This window comes from Beta vulgaris, chromosome 5 (assembly GCF_026745355.1).
Source record: "Beta vulgaris subsp. vulgaris cultivar EL10 chromosome 5, EL10.2, whole genome shotgun sequence".
In the NCBI taxonomy this organism is placed as follows: Eukaryota; Viridiplantae; Streptophyta; class Magnoliopsida; order Caryophyllales; family Amaranthaceae; genus Beta; species Beta vulgaris.
The window spans coordinates 67,877,324-67,898,706 of record NC_079206.1 but is presented as its reverse complement, the minus strand read 5'-3'; the positions used below and the strand labels follow the sequence as shown (position 1 = coordinate 67,898,706).

Below are 21,383 nucleotides of genomic sequence, written 5' to 3'. Positions count from 1 at the left end.
CCGGCTTATAATGTTCATGGGTGTTGATGATAGCGGAGCTGGCGATTTGATAGGTCTTAATAGTAATGGTCAGGTTAGTCATGGTATAATGGAGTCTTAGTTTTAAAAGGCGCAAAGCGCAAGGCACAGAGAGGCGCAAGGCGAAGGCGCGCGCATCTCGTAGATGAGGCACACTATTATTTTTTATTTAATTATTTTTTTGGGTACTGAATTTCAAAGGATGAGCCCAAATTAATGTCTAAATAACAAGAATTAAAAAATCCCTTACTTTTTCTTTTTTAAAAAAAAGGGTAGAAGTTGAAAAAAGAGTCAGAATCCTAATTCTACTCCACTTCTGTTAGGCGACATTAAAAAATGGAAAAAAGAAAAGAATACAAAAAGTATAGCAAAGAAGCTGGCGTGAAAGGAAGGTCAAAGAAGAGATAAAATTCTCTAAAAAAAAAAGAAGGGAGAGAAAAGAGGATCGAAGAAAGAGGGGAAAGGAGATCGAAGAGTCACTGACTCATCAAAGAAAACAAAGCTTTTTTAAAATGAAATACAGAGAGAAGAAATAAAGAAAGAAAGAAAGAAAAAAAAGAAGTTAGAAGTTAGAACGACGGAAGAAAAAGAAGAGGCGAAGAAGATAACGAGAAGAGAGAGAAGAAAACTTACCTGAGATCACCGGCGAGGTACAGGCTGGTCAGCAGTGAGGCGACCACCAGCAGAGGAGACATTTGTGCTTATAAGCCCGTTCTAGGGTTACCATTCCACAAGCGAAAAACGAAGGGTCGAGCAAAATAAAATTCAAAAACGTGGAAAAAGAAAAATGAAGAGGGGGCGTGACCCATACGTGCGCCTCAGCCGAAAAAGTGAACAGATGCGTTTCGCGCCTCCGAGCGCCTCTTGTTGCTCGCCTCGCCTGGGTGACAGATGCATTTTGCTCGCCGCCTGGGCGAGCCCTACGCCTAGTGGCGCGCCTTGGGCGTGCTTTTTAAAACTAAGAATGGAGTTTGAGATTTTGAGGGGGGGAATAATAAGATATTTGGGAGAACTGAAAACTCTAATGGAGGAAAAGGGGTGAAAAGAAAAAAAAGAAGGCTAGAGCCTAAAATGTTAAATCCTTGACCTATTAGGAAAATTATTATCTACAAACTTTAGAAACGTATCCCCTCCGTTTTTATTGGTTTACCCACTTTCCTTTTCGAATTGTCATCTATTAGTTTACCCACTTCTTTTTTAACCGTTTTTGGAATGACCTACCAATTTTATATTATCATCATTACAATAAATTTTTCCCAGTGTCCTTTTTACTCCACTTCTCTTTGCCAGCAGTATTAACTTCAATACAATATGCAATAATTTAATACTTTTTCTTCCTTCTATGACCCACATACCTATTTCTCCTAAAACTTAGTGTCTAAAGAAGTGGTAAACTAATGAAACCAGAGGGAGTAGATCTTGTTCCGAATTTCACACTAAACTCTAGCCATGCAGAAAAAAAAAAAAAACAAGGACCCTTACATGAGAAAGCTCTACCTTGGAAAATCCATTTATTACCGCGGGATTCCCCTTCCCTAGAATTAACTAACTCCTCACATCATTTAAGTCCTTTTACATGATCAGATCGTTACCCTGCTTGTTGTGCCTACAGTATTGAACCTCATGGGAGGATGCCGAGGTGGGCAACTAGGTGTAGCACATTTCATGCACTAAAACTATCGCAGGGTTTCCATGAGGATAAACCGCATTAACAAAGCTTAAGCTTTGAAAGCAAGTGTTCCTCACTTCTTCCAAGTATTGATGAAGTAAAAAAAAATAAAAGTGTCTCAATACTATTGTTGGGAACATGGGAAGGTGGTACTTGCCAATAGGAGATATAAGGGTGTGCCTACGGTGGCTTGGGAATAGCAAAAAGTGTGTGCATCAAAGAATACAGAAGCGTAGCAAAGGGAAAGCAGATGCCTAAGTCAATACGAGTATGTTGCATTTAGCAATTCTGTGTTGGCTGGTTTCCGTTTCACCAAAGGCAAATAAATTTTTGGTTTGCCACTCACTTGCCTACACAGTTTGTGTTCAAAATAGCACGTCCATGTTCAATGCTGGTCTAGAAATCCAATGCATGCACGTGATCCTACTCATTAATGTTGCTTAGTTTATGCCCAAGTACGAATATGCATATTGCCGTTTTAAGCTATTATTCTCATTTCAACAGAAAAAAGCTACAGACAGATCTTTGATAGCTTTGTACACAATTATTTGTCATCTTTTTCTATTCCTAGTGCAAGTTGGGTGCTTTATCTCCCAAATCTTGGGTTCCACATAAAATTGCTCATGTCCCTTTTCTCTGTTGTTTTCTTTATTCTATTCTTCTTTCTAGAAGTCTCTTTCAAGGATAAGGATGATCATGAGGGTTTGATCCCCCATTTGGTGTGTGGCTTTAGTAGCGTTCTCTTCACCTTAAAAATAAAGTTTCAGGATTTACCAGGTCCAATCAGGTCTCATCAAGTGTAAAATAAGGTTAAATCAGGCTGATCAAGTCCAGTTAGGTTTAATAAGTTCATTGAGATAAGTGTAGGTGAAGAGAATGCAACCTTGATCTTCAGATTTACCTTAATCTTCCTTTTGCCTTTGTTTGAAGGTGGGGAAGTGGGACTAATAAAGACTTGAAGAATTCATTGAATTTGGGAATCATATAAAATGTTCCACAAAACTAAGAAATGACAAGTCAGCTCGAAATGACACACTTTCTCCAACTACACTCACTTCCATTAAATCTTACCTTTCTATGATATCATCAACATCTGCTTTGCTCCTCGGTCCTTGAGCAAGAACTCTTATTAGGCTGAGTATATCCCGATAGTCACCCAATTTGAGTGCCACTTCATCAGAAGCCCAACATGACATGTCATCAGGCACTGAAAGTGGGGATGATGAAACTCTTAATGCTGGAACATCAAGTCGCACGTTTCCCTCAGCATATAGTCTAACACATATAATCGCCATTGCATAAGACACTCCTCCAAACCCCGTATGTGACACAAATAAATAGCATCCTGCTGACCTGCAAATTAAAGACAATCTATTTTAGCATCCAGCATTGACAATGCTTTTGAAAACAATTAATGTGTCAAACAGTCCAATAATTCCCAATGTCCAATAAGTGCTCGCCTCAATAACCAACATTGTTGAAAAGAAGAATAAATAACAGCGAGTTACTTACTCCTCTTTACAGTACTGTATTGCATCAACATCAGATGACAAAGCTTCCCTCTCTCTGGTTAATGGTATTCTCTTGTATGATACATCAAAGCCTTCATCCCTTAGAGCCTCATAAACTTCTGCAGGAGTCTTGATATCTTCTGTGAAAATATTTTCCCAGTATCCAACAATACTAGATTGATTTACAGTCGGACTATATTCTTCTCGATGCAAAAGCATCCGTCCACCTGTCCGAGTAACCTCCGATATTATATCTTCTTTCAGACGTGCTTCCATGTGTTCCACCTTCATGATTTACAGAAGGGAGAGAGTAGTAAGTTGTTAACTAAGGCTTCATCTTTTGTTTAATGATACTAAGGTAGCAGAAACAAACCATTGGACCAGTAATTCCCACATGTTTCAGTGTATCGACTGCTTTGTTCAGTTCCCGTAGAACAAAAGGTGTACCGTTTATATATACCACAGCTTCCTCTCTCAAATCAGTTATTACTAACTTTCGTCCACCATCCACGGATCCACTAGCAGCCAAGAAAGATAACATCTGTTTAGCACCAGCAATAGTAGGAGTTGCCATGCTGTAGACAGGGTATCCTTCCACCTGAGGAGAAAATAACATGCAAAGTGAGAGAATGACAAGTACTTTCGAATTTATCAGTACAATGAGTCAATGACAGCAAATAACGGTATTCAACCATCTCAGAATCAGCAAACTGGAAGGAGTTAACCCTATAATAAAAATAATTACTATTCTTCGGATATAAATATAGTTAATAAAATAAGCAAAGAAACAATTCCTACAGAAAATAAAGTCTCTTTTCACTTCTGAGGCAAAACAACCGAAAAGATGCTTTCTTCATCATGAAGTATTTGTAAACATTATCAAAAAACAGAACTTTTTTATCTGTACAAGTTCTATTATTTTTTTCTCAAAAAAAAAAACATCTTTTTCACGTTTATTTGAGATTGCACCCCATAAGACAGCTTTTGAATACAGAACCTAGTTGGCACTTGGCACTTGGCACTTGGCACTTGGCATTCTACAGTGAACAACCTCTAGACCTCAGTTTAACCTCTTCTTTTAGCACATGCCTAACACTCTCCATTATTCTGGTTTCTTTTCCTAACACACACCCTTGCTCCTCCTCTGATTTTTTCTTCTCTTCTCCTTCGTTCTTCACTGACTATGCTCTATTCATATTCCCCCTCTCTCTCTCTCCACTGCAGATAATGCGCCTTGTTTGTGAGATCCAAGGGGAGTAACAGCACCATTTCCTTACAGTTAATGATGATATAGCAGACACATGCAAGATTGCGAGCTTTTCTTATTATATGGAGTTTGGGATGAAGACATTAGTGCGCTTTAATGTTCATTTTCCAATCTGATATGGATCTTGATGGATGGAAGGTTTTTAGATGATTTTAATGGTGAAATTGATTGATAAAACTTAGAAGGCAACAACTTCTAAGATTGAATACAATGGCATCAACCTGTTCGAACTCTTAACAAGAATTCTCTCAAAGGTTTATTCACAAAACCTTCACATAAAACTTAATCTCAGAACACGTTCTCTTTTAAATACAGACCCAGGTCTATCTTTATAGGAAAATAACCTAGTTCCCTAGTCCAACTAGGAAAAATAACTAACTAAACAAAAGTATCTATTATTTAACTAATATTCTAAAATAGCCCAATAATTAAGTATGACAACTTTGGATACCCAAGGGCCCACAATAATAAAATCAACATCAAAGAACTACTTGCAACCTTGAATTCTAAGATTATCCAAACTCAATAATTATATAGATCAACTAATCATTATTTGAGTCACTTGTCACATCTATATCACAATATTCCCGTGTAATTAGTCAATATACTATTCCACGTACAAATGCCCTGTTGTAAGCATGGTTTTATATCACGGCTGAACCAGCCGTTTTTTACAGGTTTTGGAGCTTGCCAACCCAAATTACCCGTGTTGCCAAGGGCCAATTAATTATCAGAAAACATGATTTTTACAAAGCCGTTTTGGCCAATAATAAGGTCATTAAGATATCTAGGCCATTACAGCCAATACTAATGCTGGTTAAAATCGATTTTAGGCCATTACAAGTAGTAAAAAGTTCCACTCTGCTGCGCTGCGAGTCAATCGTGACTGCAGTACACTACCGTTTTGCAATACACCACGGCAACCAAGTTTTAAAACCTTGATTGCAAATTGTGTAAAATTGCTTCAAAATTACCTATTTGGTATTCTCTACTCCTTCCGTTCTTTTTTAATAGTTATACTTCACTTTTTCGTATAACCAAGATGGAAAAAGTATGGGAGAGGAAGTCGGAAAGCAAGAGAGAGAATGTAAAAACCAGGTGAGAGAATGCAAAGAGTAGGTGAGAGATAGCTAAAAGCTAGAGAGAGAATGTAAAAATCAGTGGGTCATATTACCTAAACAGGAAAAAGTATGAGTTTAACTACTAAAAAAAGGCTCAAAAAGGAAAGTCTAACAATTAAAAGACGGACGGAGTATTTTGGTATTTCTGGTTTCGTCATGGAAGTCACGATATATTTGGTAATAGAAGTACGTTTAAAAGGACATTGAGTGGTCTTCCATTTCTGCACCGTGTCAATGTCAATCTCTATCTATTTGTGATGTCTTCCCCTTGCAGTGAACCTATTCCACCTTTATTTTACATTTTGAAAACTAATGCCATAATTTTGTGGGTTTTATAGATTTACAGTGATTCGAATATCTCAATTCCTAAAAGGTACTCTCTCCGTTCTTCTTTAGATGTAACACATTGACTTTAGGTACTATTCATCCACCTCCCTTTGACCATAAATAGTTATTTATATGTAAGGAAATATATAGTCATGTGGGATCTTGTTGGATTCGTCTTGATATACACTTTCCAAATATGTATTTCTTATATTTTTTTACATTTATAAAACTAGAGATATTGTAGGTTAAAGTTGTGCCTCGACAAGTGTGAAAAGTCAAATGTTACACTAATTAAAAAACAGATGGAGAATGTTATTGTAGGTTCATAATTGTAGTTACACTAATTAATTATTTCAATTGTTATCAAAGTGATACTTTGGAGATTTATTGGGTCATGTGTACTAGGTTAGAGGTGGTACTGTAAGGGGGAGGGAGAAAGTTGTAGATGATGGAGTTAGAGCAAGAAGAAGTAGAGGAGATAATCAAGGAGAGTCACTCAACAAATGAAGAGGGCAAAAATAAGGTTGGAAAATAGGAGTAAAACGTCGTTATAAAAAAAAATTGTCTTATAAGGTATTAGCACCAGAAGAAAAGGGAAAGGTGCTATTTCACAATAAGTGCTCGTTTGGTTCAATGTAGGAAGCGCAAATTCCTTGGAATATTATCTTCCCATGTAATTGTATTTCCTAGAAATTGCTAGATATTGTTTGGTGATTCAAGGGAAATGAAAATTCTCATGGGAATTTCCACTTACCTAGGTCCCCCTAGGTAAGTAACTTCCTGACTTCCTCCATTTTGTGGGAAGTGGAACTTCCTAGGAATTTCTACTTCCCATGAATTTGTCAACCAAACAACACCAAACAATTCCAATTCCTAGGATTTCTAACTTCCTATGTTAAATAATGTTAACCAAACAACCCCTAAATGTGTCAAGAGAGGTCCTTTTCAACAAATTTTCCTAGTAAAATAAAATGCCATAAATATTTGTATCTTAGCTTTAATAACTTCTAGAATGCAAAAATGAATGACACCAACCTGGTCCCATTATTAATTGATACCCACTGGCCACAACTTTACCAGTGTAACAGGAAAATAAATTATTTGATCGAGTAACGGTAGAAAGTAGTACAAAGGTCATAGGACTTCCAAGACAAGGAAGTTTAAAAGCAAGTAGACAATGGTGGATACTGGAAGAGGGAAAGTAAGGAACCCTAAAAAACTCCTGAGGTAAAAGACAGACCTCTAAAGAATCTTCTGCTCTCACCACCACCAAACCCACCTATCTAGTTTCAAAGTGTTTAGAGGAGATACTGGAAAATAGAGAGGTCCACACACCATTCTAGCATACCAGAATCCAGCTGAGAGAAATTAGAAGCGTATCTAGGAGCATAAAACAGCTGCTTCATACTCTTCTTTCTCTTTTTTTCTGGGAGACACATCAAACTGCAAAAGGAGGATTAGGTAAACATGTTGCAGTTGTACCCATATTTGTGTCCAGTAATGTCAGCACTAGTACGCTTACAAAACAACTGTGTCCAGCTCACATAGCTACTCAATACACTGAGGCTTCTATTTTCAGAGAGATAAACATGCTAAGGACACCCAATCCAAGGTAAAAAGATAAGAAGAAAGAGGTCAACCTACTTAACCCTCTCATAGCAATCAACCGCCCTGGATTGAACATAAACATACGGATATAAGAGGTCAACAAAAAGTTAAACAATATGTCTATCAGAACCGAAAATCATAGAATTCAAAACCTTATACGAGAAACTAGTTCACTTCATACAAGTCTACTCCGCTACCTAATAGCAACTAATGATGCATCCTATCTCTGGTGGTCATTTACATGGATCCTCTGCCGCCATTCTCTTCTATCAAGTGTTATGTGCTCATGCAAACTTAATTTCTTCATATCATTTCTAACACCCTCCATGCAAGTAATTTTTGACTTCCCCGACGTCTTATATAAACTCCCGCATTCCAACCTTCCACTATCCTCTAAACGACACCTCATATGCCCAAACCACCACAACTGAATTTCTCTATCTTACCCTTAAAGCCTGCAACTCCAACCAACAACTGAATATCCTCATTGTGAATTTCTATCTCTTAATGAAATTCCACAGATTCGTCTCAAACTCTCAACATGCATATCTTTGTTACCCCCATCTCCCTAATATCATATTTCCTAAAGCCCAACATTTGCACCCATAAAATTCATCTCAACATGCTTATCTTTGCTTCCCCATCGTTCCAATATGATATTTCCTAAAGCCCAACTTTTGCACCCATATAATAACGTTGGTCTAATAGTTGTCCTATAGAAGCTTCCTTTCTACCTTGGAGTTACAATGCAGGAGTGAAAAAATCCTGGTTGCCCTCTACATTTAAGCTACCCCCACTAAATCCAATGAGTCAAATGTTGGTCAATACCCTTACTTCTCTATAAGATCGATCCAAGGTACTTAAAACACTCCCTAATGGGACAATTTTATCCATCCAATGTTACCACATCCTTAATTGCTAAAACTACACTCCATCTACTCTCAAGGTTTAAATATCTGCCTTCATTGTTCCAATTTAGCATTAGCTCCATTACTATGCTCATTCACCAATGCAATATCATCCAGATACAACATAAACCACATTATTTCATCGTAGCTTGGCTGTGTTATATGTCATTTATCACAGTCGCAAAAAATCAAAATCTAATGTTACATCCACACCAAAGGTTAATAGAAATAGGCAAAGAAAATCACACAACTACGTGATTTGAAATATTAAATGATACGAATTCATATCAAGTAATACATCAGTTGATAAGTAATGATTTTCCAACTAGACAAAAAAAAATTTTGTCGTTCAAGACCAAGCAGAGTCGATAATGTCAACATCCGAAATGGCAAATATGAAAAGACAAATTTCCACTTTCTGCTGCCTTAAGATTTCGGATGACTCCACTTTGAGATTTGGACTTCAGTGACTCGTGTTTTCCCTAATTCCATTAAGTGTCATATCATATAGATTACACTTCCCACTAGACCTGCCCATAACTCTATTAGAACCTCTGTTATGGTTATATGTCTCTGCTATGCCCACGTTAAATTTCAATTCCTTCCCACCCCATGTCTTCTCTTATGTAACGTAGTCCTTAAACTGAAAGAAAGGGAGAAACTCTATTAAAAATAGAGGAAGTGCATCAAAGACATTTAAAGCCCCAAATTTCATCAAAGAAGAGATCACATGGTGACCCATTGCAAGCATCATGTGGTTTACTTTGTAATTATACAATGTTGAAAGGGTGTCTGGAACTTTGTATGTTGTTTTTTGTGTCAAAATCTACGTACGACAAATTAACATGACACTTAGGCCTTGGGTGCATAAACAATGAATAATTGTCTTCTACTTTCCAATTTTAGTTAATATACGCACTATTGTCTAATGAGTGCGATAAATCTTGGCTAAGTGGGTAAATTCTTTGCGTCAACAAATGCTTTTTTTTTCGTCCTTATTTAGTCTTTCAACAAGCTCCTTGTTGATTTTATACTTCCTCGGTTTTTTTTAAGTTGCAACAATTTCCATTTTTAGGTGTTTTTATTTAGATGCAATAACCAATATTTCCTTTCTTGGTAAAAGTTGTGGGGGAATTTCACCATTTTATCCCCACTTTACCTATCCTACATACAAAAAGTGGGCAATTGGGTCAAATTTTACTCTCACCTCTTTCCTTAATATTTGTGGCAAAAAAACATTTGTTGCAAATAAAAAAACGAGGTAGTACCATAAACAAGAGATGTTTGAAATTCAGAGTTCATCCTGATGTATACGATGTTTGAAATTCAGAGTTCATCCTGATGTATACTCATTGGTCGATTTGTTTAGTAAAATTTGGATGGATGCCCCTCACTATATTGGGAAAGAGCCTAAGTTGCGAATTATTAGCTTTGATCTCGAGGGAGATGCGGGTTACTTGACAATAGACTGTGAATCTGTGATGCAAAGTCAATGAAAGTAATTAGTGTTTGTTTCAATAAGGAGGAACATACACTTGTTAGATGAAGAACATGAGGAACACACACTACTTATTGAAAGAGCTAAGGTTCCTATGAAAGAATGAAGGACAATGTTGTGGAAAGATTCGATGAGCATATTTTTGTCTCCCCGTCTCAGATTTCAAAGATTAAAGTATAAGAAGGATTCAGGGCACCATCATTCATTGCCGATCACAAGGGAAAGTTTCAAGAAAAAAAGCAGATACTTCCACCCGCCCATCCTAGCGTTCCAGAAAGAAGACATCAAAGAGGATTTAAGATAACAAACAGAGCATACATTGCCCTCAAACATGTGCACGACCTATATGACAAATAAATAGATCCCTCCGTCCACAAATATACGTCATTTTCAGGTGTTTGCACACATATAAAGAGTAAATAGCAGGGAAATATAGCCCTTCTGGTACATACTGTAGAAACAAAGATAAAAATATTTAATCAAAAGGGAGAGAGAGTCAATGGAAAATCCCACATAGTTAGTGGAAAGCTCTACATCACATGGGTTGAGACTTGAGACGATTGGATGGAGTAAATTTTCAATTTAGTAACATGATATTTGATGTTTTACGTAGAATAGTCAAAATAGTATACATGACGTTTAATTGTGAAAAGAGGGAGTATTTGACTATTTGCTTTCTCCTAGATAGTATTTATCTCTCTCTCTCAAAGAAACAAAAGGTAAGGAACAGCAGGGCAACAAACAATTGTACCTTGTAAACATGAGGTGCCCCATGTATTTTTATGTGACTAGAAGTTCTTTGACCAGGAAAGAAATACATTTTAAGTATAGAGCCCCTCCCTAGCACGGAGCCATTTCGAGCCTTGATAACAGCCTCCATTAAAGCATCTCCATGCTGAGTCTCATAGGGAGATCTCAGATCTTCCTGCATCAGAAAAGCCAAGTAAGTCAGATGAATGAGTTTAAGAGGAAGGACAAGATAAATAAAACTATTAGAATATTCACTATGGTTTCTGTTTCTTTTTAAGTATCATAATAAGCTAAAGAAACATTACTGGAACAGTAAAGAACCGTCCTGGCCTCAATCTTATGCTCCATTTCATTGATTGGACTTCAGGTCTTTTTTGCAACCAACTCTTGAAACTCATCTTTGATTCTCCTTGGCCACAAAATCCATCAAACCCTTCACTCCCAAGATACGCAGAAAAGGCGATTAAACGGAAGTAACGCTCTAAGTACTCAGCACCACGATTTAATGCAACCCTTCTCACCCTGGGCTCAACACGCTGTTGATTAAATAATGCGCGGTACCGTAGGACTGCATCACGTATATTCTGCAAAGCTGAACATCTATCAATAACAGCATCTAACGCCTCACGACATTCAACACCATTATCAAATAATCTTGTAATCTTCCACAGTAGCAAGATGTCATTAATGCCAAATGTGCGAGTTGGCTTTCTAGTTGTTCCTTGATCAACAGTACTTGAACTAGATGCTGACAAATCATCCATAGTTTCTTCACCACATGAAGAACTATCATCCACTTCACCTACGGACTCATCACGGAAGATTCGTATAGGTTTACCATATTCTATTCTTAGTTTGAGAAGGCAGGCTATGACAGTACCAGTTGTTGTTCTTCCTCTTCCCATCTGCACAAAAGTTGGAAGGGAATTCAGCCACATTTACTCTCCTTCATAGGCAAACCATGAGCACTATAAATGACAGCTTGTATCAACTATGAAAACGTTTTACCTGACAATTGAAAACAAAAGCAGTGTCCTTTGAAGCTGAGGCAACATTTTTTGCTAGTGTATCAAAATCAGAACTTTTTGGAGCCTTTCCATCAGTTATGGGGACACGTTCATACATAACTGGATACCCTCTAGCTTCTAGACAGCTAAAAACTTCACGTGGCGTCTGAATTGAATCAAAGTTGACATGTTCCCACGCATCAAAAATTTGTCCATCATCAGTTTCATGGATAACCATAATAGCACCTCCAAAGCGTTCAGATTCACGCAGAATATCTTCTTTCAACCGAGCTTCCATTCTTTCTACCCTCTCACAATCAATACCCTGAGCCAAAAAAAAAATGAACAATATTTGATATCACAATCATGATCCACAAAATCCTTTAAAGAAGAGAATAATCAAAGGGACTACAGAGAATTACTTGATTAAACAGTTTGACTAAACAACTCTAGCCTAAGTATATTTCTTGTAATCTTTGCAGGTTTTGCTCTGTAGCTTAGATAAAAAATCTGAGTTGGATGGACATGACATTTTTGAAATTATAATATTATCAAAAAGTTACAGCCATACAGTTTAAGAATGTAGGAGCATATTAACTAGTTATTTTCATGTGAAGTTTTATTAAGACTTCAAAGATTGAAGCTAAAGATGGGCATACTTAAAGAGCAATTGCAGGGAGCTTTATGCACGTACAGTGTACTCCATCATATTCTTATAAGGTCTTTCAACTTCACGAAGCACAAATGGTTTTCCATTTATATAGATAACAGGTTCTTCTCTCATATTGTGCCAGAAAACTGGACGACCTGCTCTTAAGCTACCAATGCGCTGAATAACAGATCTAATGCCATCAATTGTTGGATTTGCCACGCCATAAACGGAAAATCCTGGAACCTCTCTGAAATTTGGGGCACCTTCTATCCTCTCCGGCAAACTCAAGTTTTGACAACCAGGGCAATGGTCACTCTTCAAGACAGTTTGACTGCCCAGCACTGCTCCATTTCTCAGTGCAGCAACCACACTCATCTCATAAGGACGACCATTTGTAGATTCAGCCATCTTAATAAGTGACTTCTCTGCATTACGGTAGCCTAATGCCCCCATTGGATCTCTCCTCAATAGCCTACATATAAGCTAGATTAGAAAAGACATAATACAATGAATGGGAATAAGAATTTGCATAAAAGGATACAGATATCATGCATTACTATTCCTCAAAGTTTTTCCTAAAATAAGTACCTACGCAATATGCTATAAAGTTCTGGTCGCGCCCTCATCCAATCAGAAAAACTACACTGAGCAGGAAAACTGGGGTTTACAGCTGTTTCCTCAGTGTGAAGATACACAGCAAAACATATCAGAAAATAATATCTCTCCAGATACTCCACAAAAAAAGACAGTGAAGCCTCTCGCTTCATCTCATCTGGTTGGTGTAAAATACTGTTACGATATGTAGCAATAGCTTCTCGTAAATTCTGCAAAATAAAGGTCAAAAATAAATTAATAGAAACTTCTCGAGGTAGTACTGTAGTAAAGCTTATTTCATTTATACAAGTGAAAAGTATAATTAGGCGAGACACCAAACAGTGTAATCCATGTACAAAAAGGAGCCAAAAAAAGGATAGCATCATGATGTCAAAACAAGGCAGCATCGTATCGTATCACTCGTGTCGTAAAGGTTTTCAAATCTACCGAACCGATAATACTCACATCGTAAAGGTGTAAAAAAAAACGCAATTTAGGCAAGTTCTAGAGATATCTCATGGTCTAAGCCGATAATTGGTGGTACGACAACCGCATCATCCATGTTCCCGCATCATCGTGACCGTTACCGCAATCGTGACCAAAACCGCATTTTTGAACTATGGATAGCATAACACCTGAAAATTTTTGCCCGTTAATTTTATCATTATATATTAAATAACTTCAATAAATAAGCTAGTTTCGTCTAGTAAGTATTACAATTTGTCAAGTAATTACCCTTATTATATTTTCTTATATAATAAGTGTCTGAAACTTATTCGTTTATTCAATTATAGTACCTTTTTTCTGCTATCGTTGATAGACTAGTCGGTTAAACTACATATCATTAACAACTAATATATCTTCTAGTCAAGTGTGTGTTTAACTTAACATTAAACCTTAAGTTGTCCAATGTTACATTGTATTTTACTCATTGTCTTAATTAGTTATAAAGGTTATAATTATATATTTCTATTTATTTTCCTTTCACAACACCAACCTTCAGAAACCACTTTCTTTATTAACTTACTTCCTTTTACTTGGCCGAGTATTCTGGTAAATGGCTAGCATAATTCTGATTGTTGGTTCTTTTAATTATTTTTCTCTTTCTAATCCTTCTTATTTAACATGTGGAGTTTACTTAGTCTCCTAAACAGTCCATAGTGTCCCACTACTCTTTTCACTTCCATTCCCTTCTTCGTCTACTTGAACCTTCTCCTTCTAACTCCCTCTCGGTAGAATTCTACAATTAGTTAGAAACGCCTCACACAGTATTAACCTCTATCTCACCTCCACTACATGTGTTGCTTAATCCTTCTCCTCCTTCCCTACTTTAATCTTGCATCACCTCTTCTTCTTGGTAAAATTCAAGTTCTCTTAAATCATTTATACTTCATGTCTAAAGCTTATTGATTAATTAGTTTATTTCGTGTGTTGCAAAATAAAGGTGTGAAGACTCAAGAGGACTACTGGAAGCTCGACGGCAAAGTGTCCGAGATAATCTACACTCCTCTAAAGATCAACGTAGCCAAGGGTGAACTTACATAGTTTAGTACTTTGAGGGTTCATGATAGGCTGGGACTAGCGTAGTCTTCATTTGATTCTCTTTATTTCGTGATGAAGAATATGTTATGGAATGCTACATATCTTGCTGAATTCTTACTGCTTATAAGTTGTATGTCTTTAATCTTTGATAAATCATATTAAAGTGGTAATATTTAATACATGGTAGTAAGCATAGCATTTGTGACCAATCATTTGTGGAATTTATTATTTGCCATCCTACTTGTTTTTAAACATCTAAGCAAGTTAGTTTAAAGTTTACTACAATGCACTTGTTCACATGCTTAAAAGAGGTGTGGTGTTGTGCGTAATCAGTTGGGGCTGCATAGCTGTACCCGAGGCGACCAGGTGCATATGTGCAGGGTCATGTGTGTAGGCTAATTTAAAGTTGCTCCTATCACAGTTGATTTATGTAGGTCTGAGCGTGATGGCAGACAAGGTTGTTGAATCTATTGCAAAAGCTGGTCAGCGGATGTGCTCTGCTAGTTTTTCGGATGTGCATAGTAGTGTCGTGATTTTGCAGGTCAGCGTTTGTAGATGTGCACGGGTATGTCTGCATATGTCTGCAGACAGTGGGTAACCATGAGTGTGGCTTGGCATGGCTAGTCTGGCATAGGCTGCGGCAATTTTTGGATACCGAGGCATGCTGGAGGTCTGCTTGCGTGCTGCAGAGGGTGTTGGTGTTTAATGGTTGGACATGACCAGAGTGTTTTTCTTTCATGTTGGCATGAGTGGGCAGTGGGAGAAACATATTCTATAGCATTTTGGAGGGGATGCAAGTCATTTGAATATTTACAATCATGTTCTAATCAAAAGAGCTCATATTTTAATATTTAAATTCCGTAAGACAAACGTTGATCCTTTCTATTTGAGGTGCAATTCATTGCGCTAGGTTGATTGAATTGTTTGAATGACTATTACTTGGATAGATTATTGGATGCATAAATTATTCAAAAATAAATAAATGGGTTCAAAGTGATATGATTTCGTTTATTTCGTAGAATATGATGAGTTGCAGTCATTATTGATTATGGACTATGAAGTATTATTTTGGGATCTTATGTGATAATTTTGTGGCAATTTGAAGCCACGAAGGACATTTGATTTTATTTTGAGTATAATGAGGACATTTAGATCAAGGGTTAGACATCCGTTGGGGTCCCGATAGAAGAGTAGGCCACACTTTGGGTCGGTGAATCAGGGCTGCACAAAGGGTTATTTCTATTGTTGGACCATTAATGTCATCCCTTACTTAGTTCCAGCCAGAGTTTGCTCTAAGTTAGGGAGGCTAGGGATGGCTTCCCAACTTTGGTCCATGCAAACTCGTGAGCTGGTTTCCAGTTTCTTTCATTCTTCCATCATCTTCATTTCCACGTGGCTAGGTTAAATGACATTATTAATTTAGAGTGTTCGGGGTTTGTTACAGTATCTACTGCTGAGCTTGATTTCTAAATATTATTGTCATATCGATGTTGAGTTATTTTATATTTGAGCATGCTTTTGTTCTCTTAAAATTCTATATATTTATCTTTTTTTGTTTGGCAACATTTATTCTTCATTGTTCACCACATAACTCTGGAAGAAATAATCTTTGAGACATCAGTAATTTCAATACTTCCATCATATTCATCCAAGCCATGAGGTTTGAACAGCAGAACCAAGCTACAGCTGTGACTCATCTAGGTGTATTTGGAGATAAAATTCTATTCAAAGAAGCTCAGTATAGTTCTTGCAATGATATTGATGATGCAGATTCTTTATAACAGTGATGAAACCAGTTAGCACTTCTATGAGATTTGTCCTGAACTTATTATTTGAAGTTTGACAGGGTCGACAAAGTTAGGCTGAACGAATACTGGTGGCTTGTAAAAAAAAAAGGTTGGTTGCCTCAGGTGTAGAAGTTGGTTCCAACATCTCAGATTGCTAAGTGCAAGATATGGAAGACACTTTTATGACAAAGCTTCACCTCTTAGAAATTCCAGTTTTCATTTGCACGGATGTAATATAGCTGCAGTCAACCTTATACCAAGCAGCCTGTGTCCTCAATACTATATGTCCATATACCAATAACATGATCATAGGTTCTCGATAAAGCTTCCAATACTCCGTTTAATCTTGCTTATGTCGATGAAACCAAGCAATGATTGTAGAAGAGAGGACATGATTAGTTACTTATTCATAACCCTCCTACTGTCCACAGCAACACTTCCACTCCCCTCCCCCCAAAAAGAATAAAGGAATATTCTCATTGGTAACCCATAGCTTTGGAAATTTCTCATTAGTAACCAAAAAAATTATTTGTACAAAATTACACTATACTTGTACATAATTCAAAGTGTGGCCTTAATGAGGGTTTTCACGTTAACCCAACTGATAGTTTTTGTTTTTGCCTAATCAAGGTTCACCAAAAAGAAACCCATCTTCATTCTCCTCCTTCCCTCTTTGTCACCGTCAGACAAATGCCAGAAACCACAAGAAGAAGCAGACGCATGGCGGCAGACACCAGCCTAAAACGACAAACGGCAATGTTGTGACTGAGAAGCAGACCCAACTGCAGCATCGGCCATAACAGAAGCCATTAGGAGAGAGAAAACTTGCGAAGGAAGTGAGCGAATCATGGGTCTCTTGTTCTACAACATTCTGAAGTATTTGATGGATGTTTTCCGGCAATTAGGTTGCTCGTAATGATGTTTTCCAGCAAAATTTAGCGGCAAACAATGGTGAATTGTTGTGCTTATGGTGGTAACTGATGAGACCCGAAAATCGAAAAAATCAAATGGAAGAGAAATCTAGAATTCCAATTCACTATAGTATCTAAAATCCAATGATCTCCGGATTGGAAAACCAAAACCCCATCTACTCTATTTTTCCCTCTCATCATAGCTCCGCCAAGCTAAGTTCCCTTATCTTCTGCTCGCTTTTAATTATGCAAAAGTACAATGTTATTTTGTATAAAATTAATTTTAAAAAAAATGGTTACCGATGACAATTTTCCAAAACTAAGGGTTACCAAAGAGAATATCCCAAAAAAAAAAAACAATTAAATAAGTAAACACATGAGCACCGACCTCTTGAAGGTTGTATACTTATGTTCTAGCCATGTTTTGTATATGGTTGACATCTTCCATTCGGATGTCCCACAAAGTCCTTAACATTACTCTTTCAGTGACTTTCTCCTCATACTTTTTGAAGTTGAGCCCCACCCACCTACCCAATTTCTTCTCTCTACTTCTCCGCTCTTCTAGTCTCCATGCAAAAACGAGATGTTAACTCTATTAAGGAACAGGGGAATAGTTATCTCAGACCTAACAATTGAGCTTGAAGTATACTCTTAAACAGTTCACATTCCTATTTTATGAAGATATAAGCATTTCAAAGTTTTCTCAAAGGCAAATGTGATGCTATTCACATGTGTTACAAATTTTGATGAGTAGTCTAACTACACTTATGTTCTAATGCGACAGTCCACAAATGATAATGCAGCTTGCTCTAGAAGCCACATTAAGCAAACTCGAACATTGGATATAATGCAAATACAACGGATTTTTGAGGGTATGGTTTTGCTTATCAAGGTTTTGAAGTTCATTTCTTTAAGCTTTTGTGCAGCTGGAGTCAGTTTTTAGCTTGTGACTGTTGCGTGAATTTTCTTGATTTTGTAAATAAATTTTTCTATGATAGCTTGAGAAATTGGGCTTTTTTTTTATCCTTGGCACCTCTTTTGTATTTGGGTGACACCCCTTGGCGCTTGAAGTCTATCCAATCAGTCCTTTATCACTAATAAAAAAAAGATAGTCAATTCGACCAAATAGAAGTAGATAAGAAAGTAGTTGCGGAAAAACCTGCATAGAGGCACACTTATCAATTACTTTATCCACCTGCCTTTTTCCTTCCACACCACCCTGAGTATACCATTCATTAATAGAAATCAGATCGAAAATCAGAAAAATCTGAAGTTGACTTACACTGCAAAGAAACAAAATGGGTTGTACCTCTAAAACACGGATCAAACTTCTAATGACAGTGTACTCTCCTCTACGGATTGCGTCCTCTGAATTAAGCAAGTTGTCAGCACCACAGCTCAAATCAGAAACTCTTCCAATAGAATTGCTCCTTGGTATCCCTGCTGAACATAAAAGGTCAAAACTCACAGTTTTTAGCTATATACTTCATTTACCATTTTAGAAAGTTCTCTATTACTTGCAATGTTGACATTTTTGGCAATATACTCTCTTTTTCTCTCCAGTTAACTCTCTCCAGTCTCCTCTCCTTGGTCCTCATGCACATTTCAATGTTGACATTTTTGGCAATATACTCTCTTTTTCTCTCCAGTTAACTCTCTCCAGTCTCCTCTCCTTGGTCCTCATGCACATTTCAATGCTGCAAGTAGTAAAAGACGAAGGAGCTAGAGTATTCATGTGATTGCTTTGTATTTGGTTTGGATCCAGTCCAGTTTGAACATATTCAGATTTAACATAGATTTGTGTTAGTTCGAGTCAGATTTGGTATGAGTAATCAGCGTCGAATAGATTAATATCAGCCAGGTCAAGGAAGATGGGGTACATATTGCATGGGTTCCATGCTTAGAGTTATGCAAGATGAAGTCATGACCCCCAAGTTCTGGCCATTGCGAATTGATTTTTTTTTCACCCACTGCATCTACCATTTGAGCATTGGAAGCTGAAATTGAACTTCGACATGGCAGAGAACTTCGAACATCCAAGATATGTATTCCCTACTCATGATACCTCATGATCCTCTTAGACCAAAATTTATCGGCCCATTGCTCGCAAATTGCGGCAGCTTCAACAAAGCAGTTATGTTCCATGATTCCACTACCCTGATGTCAATACCAGTGAAACCAGAAACGCGGGACGTACGGCCGAATCGCGTTCTGGTTCGTTCGTACCGAATCGCGGAACGAACGCGACCCAAATCGCTGGGGTTCGCGTCTCAGTACGGTGGTCATGGCGTTTCCTTTTTCTTCTTCAAGGGTCGACACTAGAGGACCGAGAGAGAGAGGAGGAAAGAAAAGAAGATGAAAAATCACAGATCTAGGGTTGATTCGAAAACCTAGATCTGGAAATTGAAGAGGAAAATGCTTATACTAGGATAAATTACCATGGGGCTTTGGTTCTAGCAAGAATTCCGAGCCAGATGGTGTTGTCAGATCCCCGGATCTCCGGCAGCGGCGGTCGGTAGTTGGCTTTCTCTCATTCTTTCCCTAGCCTCCGACATTTCCTTTCTCTGTCTTCCTCTCTTTTTTTTTCATTTAATGGGCCTCCAGTCAGTTTTTTCTAATTACGTGGGTGTGCCGGTGCCCCTTCCCCTTCTCTTTATTTTTTTCTTTTTAACTTTTTCTTAAAGTTTTACCAATTAGGGTTTTAAAGAAAGCATTAAAGTGGGCTAGGTATAGTTGGGCCTTTAAAAAAAACTGTCATAACTCACAACACCAAACGTTCCCGATTCACTCAAGGTAGCGTTTCCCGTTTCCGTTTCCGTCCCGCGTTTCGTATCGAATTTCGTTCCTTGTATCATTGGTCAATACTCTCCCCCCCCCCAGCCCTCCAATTCCTGTATCTTTTATATATCTCTGCCCAAGAAATAAAAGATATCAATAGCCACTCCGGATACTGGATAGGATATCTACACATTGGAGATTTGATTTCCATTCAGAAGTAAAACAAAAGTCCGAAAGGTGCAAATTCCAACTATAACAGAATACATGAGCTATCTCTGATTAAGGCGGCCTGAGCGGTTCAATTTGAATTTTTTATTAAGCAGAGCCGAAGGCAATCATTAATTCACCATAAGCAATGCTTCTGGAAGACAATGGCGCACATAGAAACTGGAATATAAGAGCTCTAACCTTGATTCCTGTGAGCTACATCCTCAGAACTTTGGCAAAATCAGTCACACCATATAAGCAAATATTAGACTTTTGGGAGGTAGCTCTGGTTCGACATTGGAGAGAGATTTTATGATGGTATAGATCAATAGCATCGGAAGGATTTAGAACTCGGCCAAATTGTTACGTAACGGCCATCATGTAACAGATTTTCAATTTGCCCTCCTGTGAAATGCCGTTACATAACGCCACGAAAATCACGGCCTTCTCGCCACGACGTTCATTGCGTAACAGTGACTCACCGCATTAAAACATTCTTTTTTCCAAGCATGGTCAAAAGAAGAGAAACATAAAACACGCCTTGCAACTAAAAATACATGCACGCACCAAAAGAGGGAGACGAACTTTATGTGGGATTTCAAGTTGGGTAATGTATATAAAGTTAGAGTTTATCTATATAAATAATAGGATGGAGCATACATGTTTTATGTAATTACTTATTCACCATATACGCAATCCAATCATATGATAGGTTTGGTCAAATATCATGTTGTAGGAAATAGAAATACTTATTAAACTTGGAAGTTGGAAAATGCAAAGTTGGGGTAATAAATTCATTATACTCCTCCAAAAAGTAGTATTATACTCCGTGATTTTCTTGCTTAGACTGCCTCATCCACAAAAGCTAGTTTGACCTTATAGTGATTGGATCTGCTTTCCTTAGATTTATGTGCTTATACCCAACCTAACCCAAAGTAGTACAGATCAAATTAAATCCTTATCCATTGGTAAATTGAAAAACCCCATTTCAAAAAAAAAAAAGAGATTGAAAAGGCAGGTATTGAACTCATGAAAGAAAAGAATTACGGACATGGTTGCCTTTGAGAAAACAGTCGTGTTCTTGTGGAAGCAGCTTGTAATGGATAAATAGAACAAATCTTTGGTCAATGCGGCTTCCGAAAATTGAAATGAACTGGTTCTTCTATCACATTTGTGTCTTATTCGTTTAAGAAGTATCCTTTAAACATAATATGACCAAATCTGACAT

At 37.5% G+C, this 21,383-nt stretch overlaps 1 protein-coding gene across 2 annotated transcripts in view; it reads right to left on the bottom strand.

Moving 5' to 3' along the window:
* LOC104894845 (uncharacterized) overlaps window positions 1-21,383 on the bottom strand; it is a 44,916-nt gene that overhangs the window by 6,950 nt on the left and 16,583 nt on the right. Inside the window, exons 8-17 of one of the 2 annotated variants that reach the window (XM_010681191.4) lie at window positions 18,480-18,613; window positions 18,330-18,389; window positions 12,925-13,160; window positions 12,379-12,808; window positions 11,686-12,009; window positions 10,983-11,582; window positions 10,679-10,852; window positions 3,572-3,796; window positions 3,200-3,483; window positions 2,759-3,040 (exon numbers count right to left, since the gene is read on the bottom strand). In XM_010681191.4, the coding sequence (XP_010679493.1) occupies window positions 2,759-3,040; window positions 3,200-3,483; window positions 3,572-3,796; window positions 10,679-10,852; window positions 10,983-11,582; window positions 11,686-12,009; window positions 12,379-12,808; window positions 12,925-13,160; window positions 18,330-18,389; window positions 18,480-18,613 (2,749 nt within the window). The remainder of the gene's footprint in view (window positions 1-2,758; window positions 3,041-3,199; window positions 3,484-3,571; window positions 3,797-10,678; window positions 10,853-10,982; window positions 11,583-11,685; window positions 12,010-12,378; window positions 12,809-12,924; window positions 13,161-18,329; window positions 18,390-18,479; window positions 18,614-21,383) is intronic. The other variant, XM_010681192.4, reaches the window with a different exon arrangement.